The 27,808-nt window shown below is 40.7% G+C and overlaps 1 protein-coding gene across 1 annotated transcript in view; it reads left to right on the top strand.

Annotated features, from left to right (window-relative positions):
- The window catches only part of SUCLA2 (succinate-CoA ligase ADP-forming subunit beta), a 107,308-nt gene that overhangs the window by 24,656 nt on the left and 54,844 nt on the right, over positions 1–27,808 (top strand). The window contains exons 2-4 of the mRNA XM_089679038.1: positions 13,546–13,723; positions 20,363–20,462; positions 23,278–23,440. Of these exons, the coding sequence (XP_089535164.1) occupies positions 13,546–13,723; positions 20,363–20,462; positions 23,278–23,440 (441 nt within the window). The remainder of the gene's footprint in view (positions 1–13,545; positions 13,724–20,362; positions 20,463–23,277; positions 23,441–27,808) is intronic.

The following is a 27,808-nucleotide window of genomic DNA, read 5'->3' as shown; positions in this document are numbered from 1 at the left end:
GGATGTTATATGATGTCCTCCAGCTGTGCATTCGCACCCAAGCATCATCGATCGCAGTAAAGAGCCGATAACGTAGGCTTTATCGTGATCAGCTGTGTCCAATCACAGCTGACCACATGTAAATGACCACACGGAAATGCCGGTTATCAGCAGTCCTCTCCTCACACTGACCGCGTATGAGGAGAGGAGAGTCGGTAAGCGGCATTCCTCAGAGGGGATATGTACACTGATCATCAGTGTACCCCCATCAGTGCCACCTGTCAGTGCATATCAATGCCACATGTCAGTGCTGCCTATCAGGGCCATATGAGTGCTGCCTTCCAGTGCCCATCAGTGCTGCCTACCAGTACTCATCACTGCAGCCTCATTAGCGCACATCCGTGAAGGAGAAAAATTACTTATTTACAAAAATTTATAACAAACTAAAACTTTGTTTCAAAATTTTCAGGTTTTTAATAAAAAACCCAGTGTCAATTAAATACCACCAAAAGAAAGCTCTGTCTCAAAAAAAGATAAGTTTGTTTGGGTACAGTGTTGCATGACTGCACAATTGTCATTCAAAGTGCGACAGCGCTGAAAGCTGAAAATTGTTCTGGGCAGGAAGGGGGTAAAAGTGCCTAGTAAGCACATGGTTAAAGTGCCTCTGATTTTACCCCAAATTAAAGTTCAGCTGTTCTAATAGGCCTTTCCTGACATTATCTTAGTCACATCCTACAGCAAAAGCCATGGTCCGCAGAAAGCTTCCAAAGCATCAGAGGGATCTCGTTGTTAAAAGGTATCAGTCTGAAGAAGGGTACAAAAGAATTTCCAAGACATTAGATATACCATGGAACACAGTGAAGACAGTCATCATCAAGTGGAGAAAATATGGCGCAACAGTGACGTTACCAAGAACTAAACGTCCCTCCAAAATTGATGAAAAGATGGGAAGAAAAATGGTCTGGGAGGCTTTATTACAAAAAATGAGGCAAATGTAGATATATACCAGCATACTTTTATCGCTTAATTACAAGCGCTGTCACTGTAACCAAAACACAACTTGTGAAAAGAAAAACTGCCCAAAGAGTGGGCCACAAAAGTAGTTACTTATGGTGGCAGATATCAAATGAGCTGGGAATACTAAGAAATCAATCCTTGATACCAAGTACCTTTTTAAAACCTCAAGTTTATTGATATTAATACTTTGAAAGTGTAATTATGGTGTGGACTGAGACAACTTACATTGTGAGTTCAATTTGTGTAAACAACATGCATGCACAACACAGACATGACATTCAAAAATAAAATAAAAAACCACGTCCGGACGCTTGTTAGTATAGTCATGTACATACCTCATCCGCAGCAATATGCTGCCTAAGAGTATAACACACACAGATCAAGGTAGCCTTTTGTATATGAGTCTGGGATTCCATAAGGCTTAAAACCATAAAGGTGCATTGATTCAAAGCTCCATAAACATTAAGTAGCATGAAAACCATTTTGTTAAGGGCCGGGCCCTGTGTGAGTCAGTGAGGCATAATGGTAAACTGATGTCCAGTAAGGGGTTAAATCCCATTCAATAAATACACAAGCCTCTAATTGGACTAGATGTCCCCGGTTATCCATTGGCTGATAGTAAAAGTCACATTTAGCATGAAGAGTTCAAGTGACTACTAGAAGTAGCATGGAGGTGGAGAAGGGAAGGAGAGGGAAGTCGCCTAAAAGAATAGACTTTCCAACACAACAAAAAGATGCAGGGAAAAAGAGTAAACAAAAAAGAGAAAAAAACAAGAATGAGGAATCAGAAGGATCATTAAAACAAGAATTATCAACTAACCCAATTGAAGATAATAAGGTTATTAATCTATCACATTTCCCAATAACCCAGAGACACATCAAACTGTTACGAGAAACTTTTTTCCCCATCTGCTAATACGGATGAATTTACAATCTATAAAGATGTGGTCCTTTTTCTTGTGGAAGGTCTATTTTAGGTCAATATATGAAAATAAAAATCAGGATGACATGAGGGTAGAGGACACAGTAATAACCGAAGAGGCTAGAGAAGCTCTAAATGTGCTGATATCACTGTTAGATGAAAATGAACAGCCATGAACAGCCATGAGATGACTTGGTGACTAGAAGAAAGGTAAATCTTCCAATTAAGTCAATAAAAATGCCCTCCCTATGTAAAAATAAAAGAATAGACCTTTTTCTTGAGCAGGTACAAAGAAATCGGAGGAACATAGACTGGAGTTGGAAAGGTCTAAATAGCTTAACTAGGGAAGAACAAAGAGCACTAAAGGAACTAAAAAGCGAAAGAAATAGTAATTAGAAAAAAAAAAAGAGAGTGATAAGGGGGGAAACGTATTATTGGATGAGAGTACTTATGAAAGGGAAGTAAAAACGACAACTAGGTGATAAAACCACTTATTTGCTCCTTGATCATAACCCATTTCCAAAATTAGCTCCCTTAATGAAAAACTAAAATGTGCTAAAGAAGAAGAGTTGTTTAACTAAATGTGAATTTGACTACATCACATCGAGTACAATATACCAACTTTCTATATAATGACAAAGGTACATAAAATCGTGAAAATCCACCAGGGAGACCTATTGTTTCAGCAATAAGAGGTCCCCTGGAAAGGATTGTTCGTTATTTGAATTTTTCGCTCAAAGATATGGATATAGTAAAATTAAGATCTTATGTGCAGGACACTAGGGATGTACTCCTTAAAATCAATTAACTTAAAATAGAGACGGGTAATTGGCTGGTAGGGGTTGACGTAGAGTCACTCTACACCTCAGTACCACATAAATGCGGATTAAAAGCAGTAAAATCATCTGTTATTGATTTACCCTCATCTAGCACCACAGAATGAATTTATTGTAGAACAACTTTTTTACATTCCTTAGTAAACACTACCAACAAATTAGGAGCACCTCTATGGGGGCAGCATGGGCACCTGCCTATGCATGCCTCCATCTAGGATGTTGAGAAGAAAATGAAGTGTCATTTCTCCAATGTGTAAAAACGTGGTTAAGGTACATCGACTATGTGCTCATGATTTGGAGTGGCTCTTTAGATGAACTACACACATTTATTGCACTATTAAATGTTAATGAGCGAAACATCCGATAAACCTATTCCTTTAGTCAGACCCAAATTCCATTTCTGGATCTGGATTTTATTTAGCACTGATCACTGTTTTGGTGTCACTGGGGATGTCAGAATGTCCGCCGCAGTCCCGTTATAAGTTGCTGATCGCTGCCATTACTAGGAAAAAAAAACAAATTCCAGTATCTATACCGCCATTTGTAAACATAACTTTCACGTAAATCAATTAATTTACATGTATTGGGATTTTTTTTTTTTTTTTTTTGAGCAAAGACATGTAGCAGAATACATTTTGGCCTAGATTTGACAAAATTGTATTTTTTAAAAATTTTTTTACTGGATATGTTAAATAGCAAAAATGTAAAAGTTTTTTTTTCTCCGAATTGTCGGTCTTTTTTTTTCTCTTTTCTTTTCTTTATAACGCAAAAAATAAACACACAGGTGATCAAATACCACCGAAAGAAAGCTCAATTCGTGCGAAGAAAAGGACGTAAATTTAATTTGGGTGCAGCGTTGCATGACCGTGCAATCGTCAGTTAAAATAACGCAGCGCCATAATGCAAAAAATGACCTGGTCAAGAAGGGGGGTAAATCCTCAGGAGGGCAAGTAGTTAAAAGAGCTATAGGAATATCTGGCGCGTACTGGCTGTGTGGTACATGTGACAACAATCTTCCATATTCTTCATATGTCTGGGCTATGGGGTAGAGTGGCAAGACAGAAACCTTTTCTTGTGAAGAAAAACATCCAAGCCTGGATAAATTTTGCAAAAACACATTTGAAGTCTCCCAAAAGCATGTGGGAAAATGTGTTCTGGTCTGATGAAACCAAGGTTGAACTTTTTGAGTGCCTTTGGGCATTTCAATTGTCGTCATATGCTATGTTGTACCCGGCCAAACTCAGGGTTGTGGATGGCAACAATACACAGTACTTTTGATACTCCATCCGATGCATGCTCTTGGGTAGAACGCAATGAACCGCGACTGCATAATGCTAACAAGTGATGTTCCTATCCAAATAAGGATACGTTTTCTATGTGCCTTAAGTATTCTGTTAGGCGGGTGGCGGACCCTTATTATGCTACCTTATCAGGTTTCTGGAATTTGTCACCCAAGTGCTCATGCATCCCTGTTTTCCAAGCTACTGGTGCTGCCCCCAGTAGTATCCCTGAGGGGAATTTAAGGTTGCTTGTTTATATTGATAGTTTGAATGTTTGTTTTTTGTTTGGAACACAAGTTGACCTTTTTAGACATCTTTGAGCAGCTCAGGCTGGCTTTCCATACACTGCAATTGTACCGTATGCCTTGGATTACCTATGTGCTTTCCCCCTTCATTTCTGCTCTTTTCTTTTATGGACAGCAGTTAGGGTCTTCATGCACGTCTACTCAGAATAAAGTATCTCAAGACTTTTGTGGTCTTTTACAATCTCAGCAATTTCAGCAACGCATACTAAGATGGCTACCCACTTGACTTTGATTTCCTGGAACGTGAGAGGACCGGATGATGCTTGTAATAAGCAGGCTGTATTGAATGCTCTTTTGTACGATCCAACCATAGTTTGTTTGCTGGAGACACATGCAGACCTGGGGATGACCAGGCTTTTTAGCAAATTTCTGTTTAAATTTCAGTATCACTCCACTCATTCTACTTATGCAAGTGGAGTAAGTATTCTGGTTAAGTCCTCAGCCTCCTTCTCCTGTGTGCAAGCTGCGGTGGATTCTTGGGGCAGATATGTCTTTTTGTTGTGTATCTTAGAAAACCGACATATGTACTGGCAAATATCTATGTACCACCACCATACATAAATGAGGTTCTTCATCCCCACTTTATGGCACAATATCCCACTGTCACTATTGTGGCTGTTTGGAGACTTTAATAATGTTTTGAATCTGACAATGGATAGATATGCTAAAATTGGGAGTGGGAGATGCATGTAACCACCAGTTTTGCCAGGCAACTAAGGGAGCGGGGATTGTTTGATGTATGGCAAGAACAACATCTGCATGAGATTGCATACTCTTGCTTGTTCTAACACTTATCAATCCCTGTCTTGCATTGACTTAGCATTATGTTCACCAGTGGTTCTTCCATGAGTCGAGTCCTCTGCTTATGGTCCTTGAGGCCTGTTGACCATTCCCCTCTGATCCTTAAGTTTGCCAAGCAAGGAGTGAGGGGGCCCGTTCCCTGGACGGTAAACCCCTTCTGGCTCTCCATAATTATGGCTTCTGATACGGTAATGCAGCATCTTACTGTTTTTTTTTTTTTGAGTTTGAACACTGGCTCTGCTTCTCGTTTGGTGATCTGGGACACCTTAAAAGCATATCTCAGAGGTATCCTTATAAAGGACATCTGTAGAGTTAAATCCACCAGTAGACAGTGGGAAGAAACTTTGAGTAAAGTGCAGAAGGCTGAGCGCTAATTTATTGAGAACCCCACTCCCACAAATCAATGTAGATGGGAAATGGTCCAGCAATTATACAAATACCAAGTGCTGCAAAAGGCAGATCATAAATAATTTTTTCAACATCAGAAATACTTTTGAAGAGAGGGAGAGTACTGGAAGTTATAGCTAGGTACCAATTAGACCCTATTGTCATTACTTCGGTTGTTAATACTCAGGGAGAGACCCTCACAGACACAGCAAGTATTTAGCATTTTTTCAAGGACTTTTGCCAAGATCTCTATAATACAAAACTAGAACCCCCTTCTGCACAAGCGGATACATTCCTACATAATATAACAATCCCCAAACTGACCATAGAGGAGAAGCGTAAATTGGACTCCCCATTTACACTAGAGTAACTTGCAGATTCTGCAAATAACGTTCCAGGCTCTGATAACCTTCCGACTGAAATTTTATAACAGATATGGCCAAACCATGCTGCCTGTGTTGTTGGGGGTGCTGCAGGAAGCCTTTTCTCAAGGCATCCTCCCTGATACCATGCAGGAAGCAATTTATAGTGATGATTCCCAAGCCAGGTAAAGATGCCGCACACCCTGCGTCATACAGGCCAATTTCCCTCCTCAATGTAGATGTTAAAACCCTTGCTAGGGCGTTGGCCAACAGACTCACAAAATATGTCTCAAAACTGATTCATAAGGTTCAATCTTGTTTCAGCCCAACTAGTTCTACTTCCATGAATATCAGAACACTGTTTCTTAATTTGCAGATACCTAATGATAATTTGAGTGGAAGAGCAGTGCTGTCATTGGATGCCGCTAAGGCCTTTGACAGCGTGGAGTGGCCTTACTTGTGGGAGGCTTTACAAGCATATAGAATAGGCCCCATTTTCATTAAATGGAGTCAATTGCTATATTCTTCCCCAAGAGCTAGGATCAGAATTAATGGAGTGCTGTTGGAGCCATTTATTCTCCATAGGGGCACGAGGCAGGGGTGTCTGTTATCTCCACTGCTGTTTGCCCTGGCAGTGGAACCCTTTGCAACTACAGTCAGGCAGAATACCAACATTGGTTTTAGATTGGGTACCAGGGAAGACAAAATTAGCCTTTATGCTGTTGATACTTTATTGTACCTAGGTGACACACAACAATGTCTGACTTTTCTCTAATGGAATTAATCTATTACTTTGGTAAATTCTCAGGCTTTAGAATCAAATGGGACAAGTCTGTCTTGCTTCCATTGGATCTATTAAACCAAGAGCTATTCCTTGCCGACTCTAATATTAATGTTTTTGACTCCTTTAAATACTTGGGAGTTCTCATTCAACTGGTAGTGTCCTGGATTTGAATCTATGCCCTCTGTTAATTGAAAACAAAAGTCTGCTTGCTGGTGTAGGCTCCCCCTAACGGTTGTTGGCCGCTCTAATTTCATTAATTTCATAAATTTATTTGGAAAAAGAAATCCCCCCCCCCCCCCCCCAAATTAAATTATCAACACTTCAATTAGAAAGGGGATGCTGGAGGGCCATCCCTCACCCCAAAATCTGGTGTGTTTTTTTTTTGTTTTTTTTTTTTTTTTTTTTTTTGCCGCCCAGCTTCAGCATTTTCTTGGCTGGGATACCCTTGATTTCACCTATCCAGGTGGTTCTACTGTCTATCAGGTCTCAATATCCTTTGCTAATTAGGTCTTCTGATAATAAAATACTGTAATGGGAGGGTTTTACTAATAGTACCATACTCTGGAATAACTTGCTCCGACCAGAGGTAAACAAAGTTAAAAAGGTTTTGGGATGTGTCAGGAAAGGGGTGTGAGGTATCTGTGCCAGCTGTATGGTCATGCCTTGAAGATCTTTCAGGCCCACCAGATGGAATTGAATCTTCCGACACAAGTTTTTCCAATACTTACAGTTGAACTTACAGTAACTATCCAGGCATATTTTATATGCAATGCCAAATGAAAAACAAAGATAAGAATACTGTTGATTGTTTCTGGAACTTTAACTGCACTGTCCGTATGCCTATGGTCTGGGGCGTATGTGTTACTTACTGATTTATCACTGTATAACCAATGTAATTTCATTTGTTTGTAGTTTGTCGCGCACAAATTTGTTTGTGTTGTGTGTGTTTGGTTTTTTTTAACAAAAAAAAAATAAAAATGTTAACCTAATAAAGATCTGATTAAAGAAAAAAAAAAAGTTGTGCCTTTTTGCCATAATTCCAAAAGATATGTTTGGCGCAAAATCAAAACTGCACATACCCACAGTGAAGCATGGTGATGGCAGCATCGTGCTTTGGGGCTGTTTTTCTTCAGCTGGGGCCAAGGGGCAAGGTAGAGGGAATTATGAACAGTTCCAAATACCAGTCAATATTGGCACAAAACCTTCAGGCTTCTGCTAGAAAGCTGAACATGAAGTGGAAATTCACCTTTCAGCATGACAGCGACCCAAAGCATACATCCTAATCAACAAAGGAATGGCTTCACCAGAAGACGTTTTTAAGTTTAGGAATGGCCCAGCCAGAGCCCAGACCTCAATCCAATGCACAGGAGGCGCCCTCGCAATCTGACAGATTTGGAGTGTTTTTGCATGAAGAGAGGGCAAATATTGCCAAGTCTAGATGTGCCATGCTGATAGACTCATACCCAAAAAGACTGAGTGCTGTAATAAAATCTAAAAGGTGCTTCAACAAAGTATTAGTTTAACCGCCTTCCGACCACCAGATAAGGTAATGACGGGGAGGGCGGCGGTTCTCTCATTCTCATTCTAAGAGGACGTCATATGAAGTTCTCCCACTTTAACTGTGCATGTGCACCCTCGGGTGCACGGCGATTGTTGGTGCGATCACTGTAAAGAGCTGATGACATCGGCTCTGTCATGTGATCAGTTGTGTCCAATCACAGCTGATCACATGTCAATAGGAAATGCCGTTTATCAGCAGTCCTCTCCTCCCGCTGACAGCTGGTGAAGAGAGGAGAGCCGATAATCCGCATTCCTCAGAGGGGACATCTACACTGATAATCTGGGCACTGATGATCAGTATAGCCCCGTCAGTGCCCATCAATGCCACCTACCAGTGCACATCAGTGCCACATATCGGTGCCCATCAGAGCTGCCCGTCAGTGCCACCTATCGGTGCCCATCACTGCTGCTGAACAGTTCCAATCAGTGCTGCCTATCAGTGGCCATCAGTGATGCCTGTCAATGCCCATCAGTGCCACCTGTTAGTGCCATCGCTGCAGTTTCATTAGTGCACATCCGTGAAGGAGAAAAATTACTTAGTTACAAAATTTTATAACCGAACTGAGAAACTTTTTTTCAAAAATTTCAGTCCTTTTTTTAGTTTGGCAAAAAATAAAAACCCCAGTGGTAATTTAAATACCACCAAAAGAAAGCTCTATCGGTCTCAATAAAATTATAAAACTTTTGTTTGGGTACAGTATTGCATGACTGCACAATTGTCATTCAATGTGCGAGAGCAGTGGAAGCTGAATTTAGGCTGGGCAGGAAGGGGGTAATAGGGCCCAGTAGGCAAATGGTTAAGGGTGTGCACACCTATGCAACCGTAAGATTTCAGTTTGTCGTTCAACTGCTGTACTGCTTATAAGTTGCATTAAAGGGGAAAAAGTTCTGAAATTATTTTTTTGTCTAATTTTTTTTATTTCACAGAAACCTGGCATTTTAACAGGGGTGTGTAGACTTTTTATATCTTCTGTACATTGCATGCTGTCCATTGAGAACCCAGTGCACATCAGCCAGTGCTGTCATCGGCTGCTTTAGTGTGTGTGTGTGTGTGTGTGTGTGTGTGTGTTTATAGTTTATAATATGTCAATTTATTTGCCATGTTGTGAGGCAGTAATAAAGGTTATAATGGCATATACAGTTTCCAGGAAACCGTCATCTGATAAGCATAAGCGCGGTTGATATGGTCAACTGACAGAGAAAAAAGGCCATTGTGCAGGCTTGTGACCCGGAATAAGAAAACAACTGTTGTGCAAAAGTGATTCAGAGCTCAGCCTCAGTCCTGTGAAGACCTGAAGTTGAGCTCTGCAGTCACCTTGAGAGAGCAAGAGGGAGAGAGAGAGAATATAAAATATATAATATATATTTATTTTTTTTACTAGAAGTGATAGCATACTGGCCTTCCCAGTGAATGGCTGTGCAGATAGCGTGTCAGCACAGGTCTGATAATTGGAGAGCAGGCCGGCTTCCCAGCACAGCCAGAAAACTGACCATGCTCTGCACTCCTGCCTAACGTGGCCAGTTTTTAACAGGAAAGCAGAGAGATTGTCAGGAACATCAGGGATTTCACACTAAGGAAGCAATATAAAGAGAACAGGATTCTTTTTCATACAAGTACATAGTACAGCAGGAACATATCAGGAGAATGAAATGTTATGTTTACACGTTCTGAAATTGGGAGTCAGACCTCAAGCTACATGAAGAGTGGGGAAAGGGAGGGGGAATATAAATCTTTTTGTATTTAAAGTGGTTGTAAACCTCAGACATGAAATGTGAACAAAGTCTATTCCTCTATAGTGTGTACTTGTCACAATTAAGAGCACTAATGTCATTTCTGTTTGCTGCCTTGTTCCTCTGCTATTGACACAAATCACTTTTGACAAGTATTCCTGACACCAAGAGAAAAATATTGACTGGAGGGAGCTCCGACAGATTAACAGCCTCAGCTCTGTTACTGTGAGCTGTGTGAAAGGGGGTGTGTCTCTTCCCTCCAATCCGCATTTAGAGCTCTCTTCACTGATCTATGCAGTGTGTGCTTTTCAGCTTTCCACACCCTTTTTTCTGAACTCTCAGTCAAGCTGTATACATTCTGTACTTTGAACAGATGCAGAGAAGAGAATACTGCAGATAAACAGGTACAACGTATGTAGGAGGGTTTGTTTAATCTCTCTGTATTACCGGAGGTCAAACATTTCACTAGGTATATGTAAGGGTTTACAACCACCTTTAAAGTAGTACTAAAGGCTGAATTTTTTTTTTTCTTTTGCATGGATATAGTCATTTTTACAGTGGTAGTAAACTCAATTTTTTTCACTGGTACCTTCAGGTAATCCTATAATAAGGCTTACCTGTAGGTACTCTAAATATCTCCTAAACATGCACCGTTTAGGAGTTGTTTACTTGCAAAAGACACTGGCATGTTCGCTCTGAAGGAACGGCATGCCTGTGCCATTACTTCAGAGCTGAGTACGTAAATAGTGACTCCCGAGCGCAGGCACGGGGGATGACGCCATCACAGCTCAGCCATTCAAGCTGCTGGAGCCTGTGAAGATGGAAGTCCTGTCAGCGGTGGCAGTACACCACTGGAGGGTTTTAAGTTGTTTCACATAATGTGCTAGTATGCGATGCACATTATGACATTGTAGGTGTTTTGGATTTTGTTGTGGTGTTTTTTGTTTCTTTTTTTTTTTTTTTTTTACGGGGTTCACTACTGCTTTAAATATAATGGACAGTACTGGTAAACCTTTACTTTTAAATGTAATTGTAATGCCTTATATTGCCTCCAGTCTATCAGCCTCCAGCCTCTCTGGGTTGAGATGCTGATCTTCTCTGTATAGAGCCCTTACATCACTTCCTTCTCCTACCCAGAACAAGTTCTCTGACACTTAGTGACATGTATGAACGGTGTACTGAGCTGTATGTGTGCTGCACTGTGTATAGCGACTTGTACAAAATAATGCATTCTGTATGCAGGCAAGATAGTTATTTTACCAACTAATCAATGATATTGTTGACAACTACTTTTATTATGGATTAAGTTGATTTAGTTGTTTCAGCCCTAAAAGCATCCTTCCTTTCCTAGAAAATCAGTTCATTGTCATTATCACCTTATGAGTGTTGGTTGTTTCATAATTGCTTTATGAATAAGGCAGAGTTGGACAACTTTGTAATTTCCCAGTAACTGCGTAGTTGTTATCCTTATAAACCATTTATCTTTACTCGCATTAACAGGTTTCTCTAAATCTTGTCAATAATAAACAGAGAAAAGCTGGAATCATGCCATTTAACACTTTGTTGTAAAATATCAAACTACACTATAAATCTGGGGTATTGAAATACAATTCAAGGAAGTCTGGTCAGTAAAATTTTCTATCGGCAGAGGTGTGAATCTCATATTTGTACTATGATTCAGATTCTAGTGTGTATATATAGCCATTTTATGTCTATCAATGAAAGAGGCAGTGTACAATTTTCCATAGCATTTCAATAATATTTGTAATTTTTCAATGTACCCCCTTACATTAGATGTCCCCATCGGAGTAGCCCTATGCTTTTTAGCCCCAGGCAGGCAGAGGGTGATGAGCAGAGCAGGCTGCAGGTCTGTACAGAAGAAGTTCCACTTCTGTCGTCATATGAAGCTGTTGGCTGTCTTAGGCTACGTTCACACTAGCGTTGTGTGCAGGCGGCAGAGAGGCGTTTGGGAAGCGTTTTTACCGCTTCCCAAACACCTCTGCCAATTCTGCACATTACAGCACATGGTGCTGTTCTAATGGGAGCGTTTGCGTTGCATCACGGCAAAACGGACGCCTCTGGGCGAGTCAGGAGGCGTTGAAGCCTCCTAATCTAGTCTATGGTGCCACTCCGCAAACGCCCGGCCGGCGTTTGCGGGGCAGTAACACCATTCAAACTGCATTATAGGCGTTTGTGGGGCGTTTTTACCGCTCGGCAAACGCCTAGCAACCGCCGCTAAACCGCGCATGCGGCGTTTGCCAAGCGTTAAAAAACGCTCCGCAATGCCGGACCATTGCTTGCCAAATGCTATAGGGGCGTTTGGCAAGCGTTGGTAAAACAGCCAAGTGTGAACGAGCCCTTAATAACCAATCCTTGCTGCGGTGGGGTGGAACCTGCATTGGAGACTGGTGGTCTGGTAAAATGGTCACATAGGCTGGCCATACAATATACAATTTTCTTGATTTTTGGTTTAGATTTACAAAAAAAACATATAATAGGAGGTCAAGCCTAATAAAACTTTCAATTGTATCCAATCAGGCAGGCTCTTGTACTACATAGTTGAAGGTAAATCTGGACAGAAAATTGTATAGTGTATGGCCAGCCTTAGTCCAGAGCTAGACTGTAGTATGCCATTTTAGTGATTCTTTCTCTAAACCATGCTTTCTCAACCAGGGTTTATTGGAGACCTAGAGTTCCTATAGAGGTTGCTAGGCAATCTTTCAGCAATGAGTAATTGATGTACTGATCTCTTGTCTAAAATGACAACCAATATAAGGGGTGCAAGTTTCTACTTGTATCCAGTATGAGGGGCACTTCTACACTGAGTGGAAATATAAGGAAACGCTTCTCTACCAACTGCCAGTGTAAAATTCTCCACACGTTACAATCTGATTGTACAACTATGTAGTGCACGGGCTTTCCTGATTTTATTAAAATGAATAGTTAGTTTGGGTAGGTCCTCCTGTTTCCAAGACGTTTTATAAAGTCAGAATGTAACATAAGGTGTGCTACAATTTTCACTTTTTTTGTGTCTGGTCATTTGTTTAATTTTATGCAAATTAGAATTGAAAATCATTTTGTCAAAACATATGTATTTATTTTGTTCTTTTATTTTTAAATCCTGTACAACTTGCTGGTCTTGCTGGCTAGTGTACTATGAATTTGTAGTAGGGAGTCCCTGAGACCTGCAAAATATTTTAAAGATTCCTTTAGCATAAAAACGTTAAACAGCTGCTTCTAAATTTTTTTTTTTTTTTTTAAAAAGGAAAAATTAAAAGTATCCTGTGTATATATGCGTGGTGTCAAAGCAAACTCTTGGGAGATAAATAAAAACGCCATGCGCTTGCATAATGACAAAGCCTGAAGTGTGTGAAAGGAAGTAGGTAATGCATAATTTAATAAAAACCAGAGGGCAACAACAATATTAGTTGTTATAGGCTGTTTGGCTTTTCTGAAAATGTGTCCCCTTTTTTTCTTTTTTTTTTTCTTTGTTTGTTATGATATCTGACTACTAAAAGCTAACTTGATTTACAATACTGGTTTGGCTATTTGTTTATGGTCATATTTTACTTTTCTTGCAGGTCCTTGGTGGATTCCCAGGTCTCTTTGGTTGTCATGGGTTACAGGCACAACAGCACAGGAACCTATCACTGCACGAGTATCTTAGCATGGGTCTTCTTAAAGATGCTGGCATCTCAATACCTAAAGGCTATGTTGCAAGAACGCCAGAAGAGGCTTATACTGTAGCTAAAGAAATAGGTATGGGTTTTTTGGTGTCAGTGGACAAAATTTTGTTTAAAAATTGGGAATTGGCTGTTCAAAAAAAACAGGCACTTAGGTCTGTGAAGTACACCCCATGAAAACTGTTCTGTGAAGTACACCCCATGAAAACTGTTTACTCTTTCAACATTTTAACAGGCAAACATTAGATATTCCTACAAATAAAGGTAAACACATGACACATAAAATTGACATGATGTATCATAATGCAGATTTGTCACATGGAAAAAGTAAATACACCAATACATTTACGACCACTTCATGAGGTCAGATGCTGATGATTAGAGCCCCCTTATCCAAGACAGGTTACACCTTCATACTCTGTAGTTAGTCTGGTGTTGTTCTTGTTAGTGATGTCATCATGCCATAATCAAATGTGCTCTCTGAAGCCCTTGGGGGGGAAAAGATTGCAGATACCAATTAATCTGGCACGGATTGTAAAAGAAATCAATCAACCTTCTTCTTTTTTTTTTTTTTTTTTAATCCACTGTAAGTAAATAATCTACAAATAACATAATCTGAAGCACACTATCAAATCCATGAAAAAATAGTTGAAAATGAAGAAATAGAGGGTTATAGCCTGGCCTAGTTAAAGCATGATTTGATTCCAATCAAAATGCTGTGGCAGAATTTTTAATAGGCAATTCATGCAAGAAAACCCACAAACCTCTTTCCACTAAAGGTTGTTTTTTTTTTTTTCTTGGGTGTATGGTCCAAAACTTCACTCTGTTTGTCAGAGACTCGTGGACATAAATTGCATAGTCTGCAAAAAGTGATTTGCTAAATGGAGCAAGAGAACTAGCTTTCGGGACCAAGGGTATCTTTACTTTTTCCACAGTACACCATTACATTAATTTTAACCTTTCCATGGGGGGTACTTAATTTTGCGCATGACTGTATTTCCAGTAGATCTAGCTGATTTAGTTATTGATTCACTTTTTCATTGTCGGTGAGAATACTTTATTGGGCTATGTCAGTAACAACTCAATTTATTTTCTTCACCAATAGAAATTACTTTAAAAAGTTAGAGGTAGAATGGTATTTCTTTTCAGAACTGGCTTCCAGGTTTTGCAGTCTTTTTAAACTGGGAATGCTGTGTGTCATCTTATCCTAATTGCTGTAGATGGCTCTCACATCAACTCATACAAAGGATATGTAGATGAACTGCCATTTCCACTGGCAGGTAGTAGGAACACTCTGTCTATGTACCCCTGAAGTGTCAACTTTTCATACATCTGCTGAGTACCTCAGCCCTATGTTTTCACTGTGTCCCACTCGTTTTATATTTGCGTCTAAAAGAGTACCATGGCTGAGTTATGTGGCAGACTACCAACAGAATTCCAGCTGTAGTATATGTCCTTCTCTGGTTTCTAATTGTAAATCAAATTCTGTAAAGATAAATTCCATTTAAACTTTGCTTGAACGTGATTCCAGGTTAAACAGATTTCTTTAACAAAATTGTCTGTTACGTCTTGAACATACCTTGTAACCTTCTGTGCCTTTGCTGCTGGCAATCTCTGTCTGAGTGTAATTTTGTTCTAGACCTAAGCACATTTAATAAGTACTGATAGCTGTATGGCTTAATCTTTCTAACCGGTTTTTACATAGTGAATTACACTTTTTGTAAATGAAAATTGCATTATGTGTTTTGAGGCTTCATGAGGGCAAAGCCACATGACTTGATTGAGCAAAAGTGTTCTGCAGTATTCTGCAGATTGCTAGCAGGTATCATGAGTGCCTTAACAGCGTAGCTCCCTAGATCTCAGCAAGTGTTGCTCAAATCATTTGTGAATGACTTGTTGAAAAATGTTGTTTTTGGTCTCTCTCCAGACCTATTCTGTGCCTTTAAATGACCAGAGCCTTATTGTTGGTGTTCCAAGGGCTATGCAAATGCTGTCTTTCTGAAAATCTGTGCACAATGAGTGCTATGACTGCTGATAGTAGTCCTTGGTGTTGTCATTGACGGCTTAGATTTTCAACACATTCCTCTTAGTCACCCTCTTAAATGGGTCCTCCATATCTTATTATGTAAATTGTAGTAAAAGGCTAAGGCCACAGGCTTTATCCCTTAAAAAGGAGCTTTTCCCTCTTTCCCTAAATTTTATCAGCGTGCACATCTGCATGCTGACATGCAAACGCTTAAAACTTTGTTGCTTTTTTTTTTCTTTTCTTTTTTCTAATTTTGTTTTTTTCTTTCCCTGTGAAGGTACCATCATCATTGTCTTCAGGGAAATCCCTTACCTAAACTGTGGGAGCTTGCAGTATTGTCATATGTGGGATGAAGTGTGTCATATCATGTGCTTCATCTCACACATGTGCAGCATCACTTTACAGGCAGCCATTGGGGGGGGGGGGGGTAGGGGCTTCTCCCCGAAAAGCACAGTGCAAGATGAACATATTAAAGGTATAATTAAAAAAAAAAAAACATAAAAAGCCTCATACTTACCTGCTCTGTGCAGTGCTTTTGACAAAACAGCCCTGATCCTCCTCTTTCAGGTCCCCCATTGGCACTCCTGGCTTCTCCTCTTCGAGTGCCCGCAGGACAAGCCACTTACTCTGGGGACACGTGTGCGTGCTTGCTCCGATTGTCCAAAAGATACACACAGAATGGGGTTCGGCTTTGCCCCTCCCCACTCCTTTCTCAGTGGCTGTGATTGACAGCTGCAGAAGCCAATGGCCCCCACTGTTGTGTCTCAGCCAGTGAGGAGGCAGAGACCCGGGAGAGCAGCCATGCACGTAGTTGGATCAGTATAGGGGGGCTGAGGGGGAATCTGCATGCTGAAGGTTTTTAGAAGGCATGAAGGTAAAAAGCCTTTAGAACCACTTTTAAGTGAGTGATGTCATGAACTTCATCTTGTGCATGAGCAGTATCAGACATTTTTAAAATGGCAGTGCAGAAACAAGGCAGCACAGAGGCAGGACAAAATAGAGAAGCATGAAGAAATGTCAAAAGGATATACACTCACCGGCCACTTTTAGGTACACCTGTTCAATTGCTTGGTAACACAAATTGCTAATCAGCCAATCACATGGCAGCAACTATATACATTAAGGCATGTAGATGTGGTTAAGACGACTTGCTGAAGTTCAAACCGAGCATCAGAATGGGGAAGAAAGGGGAATTGAGTGGCTTTGAACGTGGCATGGTTGTTGGTGCCAGACAGGCTGGTGTGAGTATTTCAAAAACTGCTGATCTTTTGGGATTTTCTCGCACAACCATCTCTGGGGTTTACAGAGAATGGTCCAAAAAAGAGAAAATATCCAGTGAGCGGCATTTGTGTGGACAAAATTGCCTTGTTGATGTCCGAGGTCAGACAAGAATGGGCATTCGATTTTAGCTGCGACATTCAGATGGTAGTGTCAAATGAATGTGCTGCTGTACCTGTGGGTAATGCAATAAAAATGCCCCTGCACCTTTTTTTAAAAATACAGTTGCAGGGAAAAAGAGTGCCATGTGCTGACTAAATGTCAGCCCAACATATCTGTAAAAAAGCAGTGTGTTATGACTGTGGGTGGTTGTGTGTGCCGTAACAGGTGCAGGTCCTCTTTAAGCTCTGCTTGCTTCTTCATTTCCTTAGGAGTAAAAATGGCAAATGCTTCTTGAGACAGTGGAAGCTCAGCTGAAAAGGAAACCGCTGTGTACGGAACAGAGGAACACCTCCCTGCTGGGGTTTCAGACATTGGTCAAGTCACCTTGGAGCAATAACTCAGAAATTAGTCTTTGGTGTGGTTTCTTTTAAAGCAACTTTGCTGCTAAACCAAGTTTTTAAAATTCACTTTTACAGAAGAACATACTTTTCTTCTCTAGCTCTGCCATGATCACAAAGAATCCCTGTCTGAAGTCACTGCATCACTGCCATGGCCTACCCACTGGGGTCAATGGGAGGGAACATGGGAGATTTGACACTGCATAGATTTCACCCAGAGATTTCCTAATCTGAGGTTTACAATGGCCTTGCCAGCAGAGGTAAGTATTTGCATTTTTCTTTACAAGTCCTCGAAAAATCTCCTTTTTTTATTTTTTGAGTGCTACCTGTCTGCTGACCATCTTGCAGTAACTTGGGTTTTCTGCATCTCTTGCAAAATTTTCCTCTGCGTTCCATTTCTAAGGACTACATATCCCATGGTACATTACTACATTCAAGCAGCGACTCCAACACTGACTTCGCCTTGAGAAATTTCTCCTCTTCACCCCGCTGTCGTTCAGATGGCAGATTCTGTATACAAAGAAAACAAACAGAGGGCACATTGGCCTAGTGCATTATTGTAAAAAATATTTATTAAAAGGATAAAAAGTAATTATCGTACTCACAATTGACATACAGGACAAAGGCACATCACACTAAACAGCGGTGTCCAATCCACACTGCATATAAGTACATAAATGGAACCCTGGACTTCCAACAGCTAACGCGTTTCCACGACTCAGCCTCTTCCTCAGAGCTGAGGGCAAGGAGTGCATTTTCCAGGACATCTGAATTGTTATCATAGCCTTTGCTGAGTCCATCCCCAAGCTCAGGAGTACAGTTTGCTGTGGATTCTGTGACACAGTTCCTACTCGCAGGATATATTTAATATGTGTCACAGAATTCAAGGGGTAAATGTGTGCAATCTGTGCGATGACTGGTGTTTTTACCATGTTTTAAAATGCCGGTCACAGCAAGGACACACCGAGAACAATTGTTTTCTGTGTCACATATTCACACTGGAACACAGCCTGGATTTTTGCTGCAGCAAACTTCAATAAAATGCAGACCTGCTGCATTTTATCGCAGTATGGTGTACAGAATTGCATGTCACTGTACAACAGCTGTGACATGTATGGTGTGTAATTTAGTACACTTGAAATAAAGTCCAATGTTTAAAAAAAGTAGCTGTGTGATGCGCTCAGTCGTGCACCACGCCACGCTATCGCAATTGGAAAAGATAGCTGCCAATACAGGTAAAGCACTCCTTTTTACTCTCTGGCAGCTGTCTGTTCAGTATGAACAGGCCCTTGATGACCAGTATCCATTGCTTGGTTTGTAATATTGAATTTTTACCGGTGTCATTCTGCTCCTTTTTTATTATCTTCTGTTTTCTTTGTTCTAGTTAAACAATTGTGCATTGCAGCAGGGAAAATAATGCACTCATTATGATGCTTGGCACTAATTGACAGAATATGCTAAATCAGTATGACATCTCCAGAAACGTCTTTTATGAGATGGGAAACTTGAAATGAAATGTGCTGAGGCCTGGCTATTTTTATCTATAGCAGTGGATCTTGTTTCAGCTTCTTGACACAGGAATGGTGATTAGATTTCCCATGTAGTTAATTTTTTTGTCTTTTCTGAGCATTTGATGTTTAAAGCTTTGCAATTGCCACAAGTGCCCATGAGCTGGCTACAGTGTTGCAGAGGTCTCTTTGCTGATACATACCAGTTGAATATTTTTGTGATCTTTTAATAGCTTGTAGAAACAAAATAGTGTAGTAGCTAGTATTTCTCTGTACTGTGCTGTGTTTTTGATGTACCGCATAGAGCAGATCCAAGTGGTGTGGGTGGCTAAGCAAGTCACTCCAGCAGTACTCTCCGAAGCTTATGCAGGGGTCAATACGTACCCAGCTAGGCTGTGGCAATGTAGCACATCCCTTCTCCAACAGCAGTTTTTTAAAGTGTTCCCATAAAACGTAATATAGAATGTGTCTATATGTTATGTAAATGCTGTTAAATCAAGCCTTTTTCAGCTTTTATATTACATTGAGAGTAAAATTCCCAGTGATCCTGTCATTCCCCCTCCCTTCCTAATTTAGTCTGCCCACACCAAATGCAGATCTGTGACGTGGTCAGTTTATGCGCCATTCATCCTGCATGTTACGCGAGTTATGGGATGCTGTGCCTGCAATACCCCCCCCCCCCCCGCTGTCTTGATTGGGCCTGGGGGGGGAGATACAGGCACAGCATCCCATAACTCCCATACCCTCTATAACATACACCCCCACACCCCAAAGGAAACAGAGAAAAATGGATGCTGTGTGTCCATATATAGCATGAAAAAAGATATTCAGTTCAGCTGGTGGTGTGTGTGGTGTGTGTTTTTTTTTTTTTTTTTTTTTTCTCTTTTTATCTGCTTTAATCATGAAATGCTTTCTACTAGGCTTGGCTGGCTTAGTAGTATGTTCCTTTGCCAGGTTTTTGCTGTTGCCTGTTTGAGACATTTTCTCTCAAACCCTGTTTTTCCCACTTACTGGAAGGCACGTAAAGTTTCTTGAAAGGGGAGGACACAGACAGTAATGAAATAACAGATGAAATTTTCTGCTTTTTTTTTCATTTCTGTAGTCTCTCGCTTCCATCCTAGTGATTATTTTATCATAGCCCTTGTATGGTACAGTAAGTTATGTACTGTTGTCTGGCCCGGGAACAGCATTGGGGGGGGGGGGGGATTTCTTTTTTTCCTTTTTAAGTGGGGAAAACTCCTCCATCCTACTATGAATTGCTACACCAACTAGACCTATTTTTTCCTTCCAGTATGTATGTATAAAGTTAAATGGATATGGGCAATGGTATGGAATTAATTTTTTTTTTCTTCAAATGAATGGATAACATTTCAAGTTTGTTTATTTTTATTTATTTTTTGAAGGTTCAAAGGATTTGGTAGTTAAAGCACAAGTGTTGGCTGGTGGTCGAGGCAAGGGGACCTTTGAAGGTGGTCTTAAAGGAGGAGTGAAGATTGTATATTCGTAAGTCATCGCTTGATAAGCTTGAAGTTTCATAAACTACAGTTGTCATCTCTCTGTAACTCCTTTAAAGGGTTAGTTCACATTTTTAACAAAACCCCAGCATGCATTGCAGCATTCTCTGTTCATTACACACCACCAGGGGTGGACTGACAACTCATGGGGCCCCCCAGACAATAGGGGATCATGGGGCCCCTGTGTCCTTGCCCAAACTCAAAAAAGTATGAAAAAGGTACCAGGGGCATCTCATGGGGCCCCCTACTGACACCAGGCCCTCGGGCGGTGGCCGAGTTTCCAAATGGTCAGTCTGCCCCTGCATACCACTTTTTCTTTTATACTCCATTTTCATAGGCTGTGTAAAGTGTGTTTGCAAAAACTCTCCAGGTAGGCAAACCCCAAAGCCCTAATAGCAGGATGCATTAGAAAGGGGTGTCAAACTGGTGGCCCTCCAGCTGTTGCCAAATGAGGCATTGCAAGACTGACAGTTACAAGCATGACTCCCAAAGGCAGAGGCATGATGGGACTTGTAGTTTTGCAACAGCTGGAGGGCCACCAGTTTGACACCCCTGGACTAGAGGTTAGAAGTGCACCCCCAGCAGGCACTCTGGCTTGTTCAAACTGCATTCATGCAGTCTGCTCTCCTGTTGTCTAGCAACAGCTGTTAAGCTCAAAGTTTTTTTGTGAGAGATGTCAGCACAAGCTGTGATGAAGGGGGATTTTTGGGCCTCTGAAAATCTTTTTACATTGCATCTAAAAAAAAAAACAAAAACAAAACTAAAACCCCAAAAACCCTCATGCTGGACTAAACAAATCAAAGTGGTGCTCTTATTCTTCCAAAATGTTACCTGGAACTCCTTGGGGTACTCCTGCTGACAACTGCCTCCAAAAAGTTCAGAGATCAGGCTTCCTGTCCTTTATTAAGAGGTGCAGTGCTCCTTTTAATATACTTCTGTTTTTTTAACCAAAAGAAAAGTAATAAAACTTACCAGACCTGCTGTCTGAAACCTCAGTCTTGGCTGTGTTGCAGAATACACCCAATGGTAGAATCTTTTGCATCTGTGATTTGGGTGTCTGTCCATAGGTAATGGCAGACTGAGTTTCTTTTGCCTTTTGTAAGTGGTAATCTGCAGTGTTTTGCACATATCAAAGGGTCTCATATACACTGAGTGTTTGAATTTTTCCTCGGAACACCTTTTGCTGAAGGTAGGAAAAAGCGGCTTAAAAACATGCTTAAAGTCACATTTTGCACATGTGTTTAGGCTCGTAAAGCGTTTGAATGTTTATAGATTCCATTGGCCAGAATATTCATTCTGGCCATTGGATTGAATGGACACTCCTTTAGGTATGCTTAGATTTTTCAGATAATGGCTGTTAACCTTATTGAGACCCGATTAAATTCTTTCAAAACCTTTGAGTCTCCAAAAGTTTAAAAAAATATTGGGAGCAAAAATATGTCTTGAGATTTTTGAAGGCTCTGGATGGGGATGGGTGTCACTGGGGGAGGGGGGTGGGGGCTGAATATTCTGGAGGGGGCTAGGGGACTCTTCAGCAGCCTTGGTGGTCCTGTAGGGAAAGAGATTTCTGAAGGTAGCTTGGGGAATGGGCTGCCTGAACAGGCTTCAGGTCTCAATCTGGGAGACTAGAGAGCACTGTTGGGGCTGGGGGGCATTGTTGAGAGCTGTATGTGGGACTAGAGCAGTGGTTATCATTATTATATGACCTAAAGCGGGCCTCAAATGCACCCCCAACATCACCAAAAGACCGACCACACATACTGTTCAATATATGTAATGCTTGAGAGGACTGTCAAAAACTGCAGAACTACTCAAAAAAATAAATATGAGGGTCAGATTGTGGATCTGCTACATTTGTGGCTGGGGATATGCTGTAGATGACGATTCCAAATTGGGAATATGAGGCTAGTAGAGGTCAAGGCTATTACCCTAATCGATGTTCCCACAGCAGACTGCTGATGTCCAAGGGCCACACATCATATACCAAAGGATTTGGGCACGAGGAGGGTAGAGGCTCTGCAGAAAGCCAGCGGGCACTGTGGAATGTTTGCAGACACTGTAGGGAATGAGGGCTCTAAGGGGGTCTGGGGGCACTGTGAGAGGTTGAAAGCACTGGTGGGCCACTATGAGCGTCAGGAGGTGCTGTGGGAGGTTAGGGGATCTGCAGTTGCTAGAGGCCTGGGAGGATGGAGGCCTCAGCCCAGCAGTGGGCCCATGGCTCAGTGGTTGAGAACTACTGTTTCTAGTGTATACATACAAACAAATCTTAATAGCTCATACTAAAATCCGCTTCTGCTGGGTAGTAAACATTTAGTGTTCTGGTAATCCTGTATCATGGATACATCTTGTGTTACATTTCTATATAATACAATTTTATATAAATGAAGCACAAACCCAAACTATTACGTATGTTGGTTCAACAGTGCCCTAGTCTTTCTAGCATATATTTCCTAGAAATTCCTACATCCTCTTCATTACCATTAGGCTTTTCTGGATGCTTGTACAGTCCAACCATCATGGGTAAATAAGACAGATTTCATATGCACCATTATTTCAGTGTTATAATTTCAGATGCAAGTCTTCCACTCAGAAATGGTTTGCTGTTGTCGTTGAAAATGTCAGAGCTGCACAGTTTATAATGGTAACAATGTGCTGAATGCATTCTATCATGCTCACATTTTCATCTGTCGTACCACAAAGAAATGAAATTGAAGCAAGGTGACAGGCTGTTAAAAAATGCAGTACATGTCTGTTTTATTTCAGTTTGCTCTGCTCCTTCATTTTCCATTTACCTTTCCTTTTAGTCCCGAAGAAGCCAAAGCCATTTCCTCACAGATGATTGGAAAGAAGTTGTTTACGAAACAGACAGGAGAAAAGGGCAGGATATGTAACCATGTGTTCATCTGTGAGCGCAGATATCCCAGGAGAGAGTATTACTTCGCAATTACCATGGAAAGGTCATTTCAAGTGAGTTGCAGCATTCTCCTAAACTCTGGAAGCTGTGAGGAGTGTGGGTTTTTTTTTTTTTTTTTTTTTTTGCTGCAGAACCTTCATTTTCACCTTTATAACTGTCTGATAATGTTGTTCTTTTTTTTTTTTTTTTTTTTTTTTTTTTTCTGTATGCTAGACTATACTTGCTGTAACTAATATTTTTATAGATGAGTAATAGGTTTTAGTATTTTAAATGTATTTGTTTAGTATGCATATCTATTATATGCCTATACTTATTTTTATATTGACCTAAAAATAAAACTCCAGGCTTTTTTTTAAATTTTGCTTCTGGATAGAGTGGAGAAGGGCTTTATTGCTTAAATTTTACCTCGCTTCTTGTCTTGGTAATCACCGACACATAAATGTCTCTAGTATAGTGAGAAAGGTATAATTCTTTTGAAAGGTGTTGGTTTTTTGTTTTTAAGTGTAAATGTTTCCTTTTGGGGGTATTATCCTCCCACCCTGTTTCAGTACCTTTGGTCACAGGAACCGTGAGCAAGAAGCAGTCATCCCAATAGGGACACTGGCACTAGTAAAACCTTACAGTAGTTGTAACCCTTTCATACTCTGTACAAATCTAGCAAAGCATTTTATGTAGTCAGGTAGAAAGTTTATCCCCTAACCCCACTGTCCATACAGGCATGTGGCTTTAATCATAGCATTTTTACTCCAGCCTCCTGTCCGTTTTAGAAGTTCAAAGTACAAATCAAACTTGTAAACAGTATTCATTGTTGTAAGACTGTAGCCATTCCCCCTGCAATGTGTTTTCATCCAAAAGAAGCGTGAGCAAGCACATTTGGGAGACAACACTGCTGCACTGCTATTCAGAGCAGTGTTGTTGCCCAAATATAGTCTGTGCCTACTTGTACTTTGTGGATAAAAAGACATTATAGGAAGCTTCATTAGGTGAAGTTCAGTGCATCAACGGGTATTTTAGGGGGAGCCTATAGTTCCACTTTAAGGCTCACCATACACTTACAATCTCTGTTCAATCAGCTTTACATCTACCAAAACTATGTAATGTGAGGGCCTACCTAAATTATCCAATCAGTCTGTGTACAATGAGGCAGGGCCTTGTGCTACATACTGTTAATATATCTATAGAATCTCCTAGAAATAGGAGATTGTACAGGGTGTTCCTAAAATCTCGACACAAAGGCAGAATGCATATTGAGAAAAAAAACATATACAGTTGTTTTTACAATAATAGCAGTCCAATATCAATCACTGTTTTTGGTATAAATTATATTTCTACATGGCAATAATTTACTAGCAAGTGTAGTAGGGTAATAGAAAACCAAGAGACCCAACAGTCATGACATGCATGCTGCTGATTCTGTGTAATTGAATCATTAATTGAAATGGGTGTGTTTTAAATAATAGCAGTGTGGAGTTTAATTAGTGAGGTCATTCTATCTGTGAAATAAACAGGTGTCAAACAGGTGGCCCTTATTTAAGGATGAAGGCAGCAAACGTACATGTTTGGTATAGTGCATTTCTCCGAAAATCTGAGTAAAATGGGCCGTTCCAGACATTGTTCAGAAGAACAGCATACTTTGATTAAAAAGTTGATTGGAGAGGGGAAAACATAAAGAAGTGCAGAAACCGACAGGCTGCTCAGCTAAAATGATCTCCGATGCTTCAAAATGGCAACTAAAACCAGAAAGACATGGAAGAAAACGGAAAACTACCATTTGAATGGCTCAAAGAATAGCCAAAGACTCAGCCAATGATCAGCTCCAGGGTGATCAAAGAAGGTCTAAAGTTACCTGTGAGTGCTGAAACAATTAGAAGCTGCCTATGCAAAGCCAAACTATTGGCAAGAAGCCCCCGCAAAGTCCCACTGTTGAAAAAAATGATATGTGCTGAAGAGGTTACAATTTGCCAAGGAACACATTGACTGACTGGCCTAAATGGAAATGGCACAGCAATTTATGGACTGATGAAAGTAAGATTGTTCTTTTTGGGTCTAGTGGCCGGAGACAGTTTGTCAGACGACCCCCAAACACTATATTGAAGCCACAGTACACTGTGAAGATAGTGAAGCATAATGGTGCAAGCATCATGATATGGGGATGTTTCTCATACTACAGTGTTGGGCCTATTTATCGCATACCAGGGATCATGGATCAGTTTGAATACATCAGAATACTTGAAGAGGTTATGTTGCATTATGCCAAAGAGGAAATGCCCTTGAAATGAATGTTTCAACAAGACCACAACCCCAAACACACCAGTAAGTGAGCAGCATCTTGGTTCCAGAACAATAAGATTAACAATATAGAGTGGCCCAATCCCCGCACCTTAATCCAATAGAAAACGTGTGGGGTGAAACCAAAAATACAATTTTCTGAGGTAAAACCAAGAAATGCAGAGGAATTGTGGAATGTAGTGCAATCGTTCTGGGCTGTTCATAAGTGGCAGAAGTTGGTCGATTCCATGCAACACTGATGGGAAGCAGTTCTCAGAAACAGTGGTTGTACAATTAAATATTCAGTGATTTCACAGGAAAGCTAAATCTTTAAGCATTTTGAAATTTATATAATGTTTGAGTTTGCAAAGAAAAGTGCAGACAGTGCTATTTTTTTAACAGCGTAATATTCCTTTTTCATTTTCTGTAAAGTAATAACACTTTTGAAACATTTTTCTTCATCTTTTGATTTGGAATAGACTGTGCAGTGTTCCCAGTGCATTTGTGTGTATGAAAGTAATAGCTAGGATTTTGAGCTTTACCCCCTAGTCACATCAACGCCGATTTTGAAATTGTGCGACTTACAATGAAGTTGCAAAATTTAAAAGTCTGGTGACCTGCCAATTTCATTGCGATTTTCAAGACATCTGACACCGATTTATATATGCAAATCACAACAAAAGTAGTGCATGCACTACTGTAGAAATCGGTGCGGCTCCGACCGAGTCGGAACCGCACCAATATGACATCTCTAATAGTGGACAATGGGGTGCGACTTGACGTACGGTTTGCAAGTCTTGGGGTATGCAAATCACATGCCAAGTTGCACCCGATGTGACCGGGGGCTTATTCAGTTTTTAAATGTACTGCTATTATTTTGAACACAGGTGCAGTTGGTGATATTTTCATGTGTCCAGACTTTGCAATTGCATTGTAATTTGTGCTGCGCTTTAGTTGAATTCTACCCATTACTGAAAATTTTAAAATGGGTCATATCGTGCCAGGTAAAAGCACATATACCATGTTTATAAAATTGTCTTGGGTAAGAACTGTGTTAATGAACTTTTTAGTGAGAGCCAGTCATGACTGTTATAATTCCGCAGGCTTACATTGTTTACCCAGTTAATGTGCGGCTGCTATGCACACTAATGACCATAGGCTCAATTCACAAAGTTTTACATGAATATGAGGACTTTTGACAGCCGCACAGCTGAAAATATTTTCAAATCCCATTTGAGCCCTGCTAAATAGAACGGTCATAAAAAAGTAAGGATTCTCCTCTGGCGGAAGGTCCTCCTTCTTCTCCTCCTTCTCCTCCTTCTCCTCCTTCTCCTCCTTCTTCTCCTCCTTCTCCTCCTTCTTCTCCTCCTTCTCCTCCTTCTTCTCCTCCTTCTCCTCCTTCTTCTCCTCCTTCTCCTCCTTCTTCTCCTCCTCCTCCTCCTTCTCCTCCTTCTTCTCCTCCTTCTCCTCCTTCTCCTCCTCCTTCTTCTTCTTCTCCTCCTTCTTCTCCTCCTTCTTCTTCTCCTCCTTCTCCTTCTCCTCCTTCTCCTCCTCCTCCCTCCTCCTCCTCCTCCCCCCATTAAGAACCTGTTGTTATGGCTGTGGCAGATTCGAAGTCTGTTACCGCTAGTGCACAAATTACTAGAAATTAGACCAGCTCTGAGCTGATGTATAGAGAGATGTCAGTGCCCAGAGTGGGGGCATTTTGTCCTGGGAAGGTGTCATGAATGTGACCAATTCCTGCCCAAGGCTCATGGTTTTTAGTGCAGTGGCTGGCTTCCTAGCAACTGATGACTTATCCCCAGCCCTATTCAGCTGCTGGCTGGGAGGAAAAGCAAAATATTATCAGAATAAACTTTAATATCTGTTAGCTTGAATTTTTTGTTTGAATCAGACAATACTTTTTCAAGGCTTCAGTACGGTGCTTGTCTGTTATGTACAGTGTTGGCAATAGCAGTGGCAAGCCAAATGACAGAATTCCAGAGGCAGGCAGACTTTGGCCCTCTAACTGTTGCAGAACTGCAAGTGGTATGAGGCACTGCAAGACCCAAAGGCAGAGGCATGATGGGACTTTAAGTTTTGCAACAACTGGAAGAACGAAGCTTTCCTACCAGAATCTTCGGTCCCAGAAGTAAGAACTGATTCTCATTGTT

This window comes from Staurois parvus, unplaced genomic scaffold (genome assembly GCF_062004578.1).
Source record: "Staurois parvus isolate SC_StPar_1 unplaced genomic scaffold, SC_StPar_1.0 ptg000017l, whole genome shotgun sequence".
NCBI lineage: Eukaryota > Metazoa > Chordata > Amphibia > Anura > Ranidae > Staurois > Staurois parvus.
Note: the sequence above shows the minus strand (reverse complement) of the source record. Positions and strands in the feature narration are given on the sequence as shown.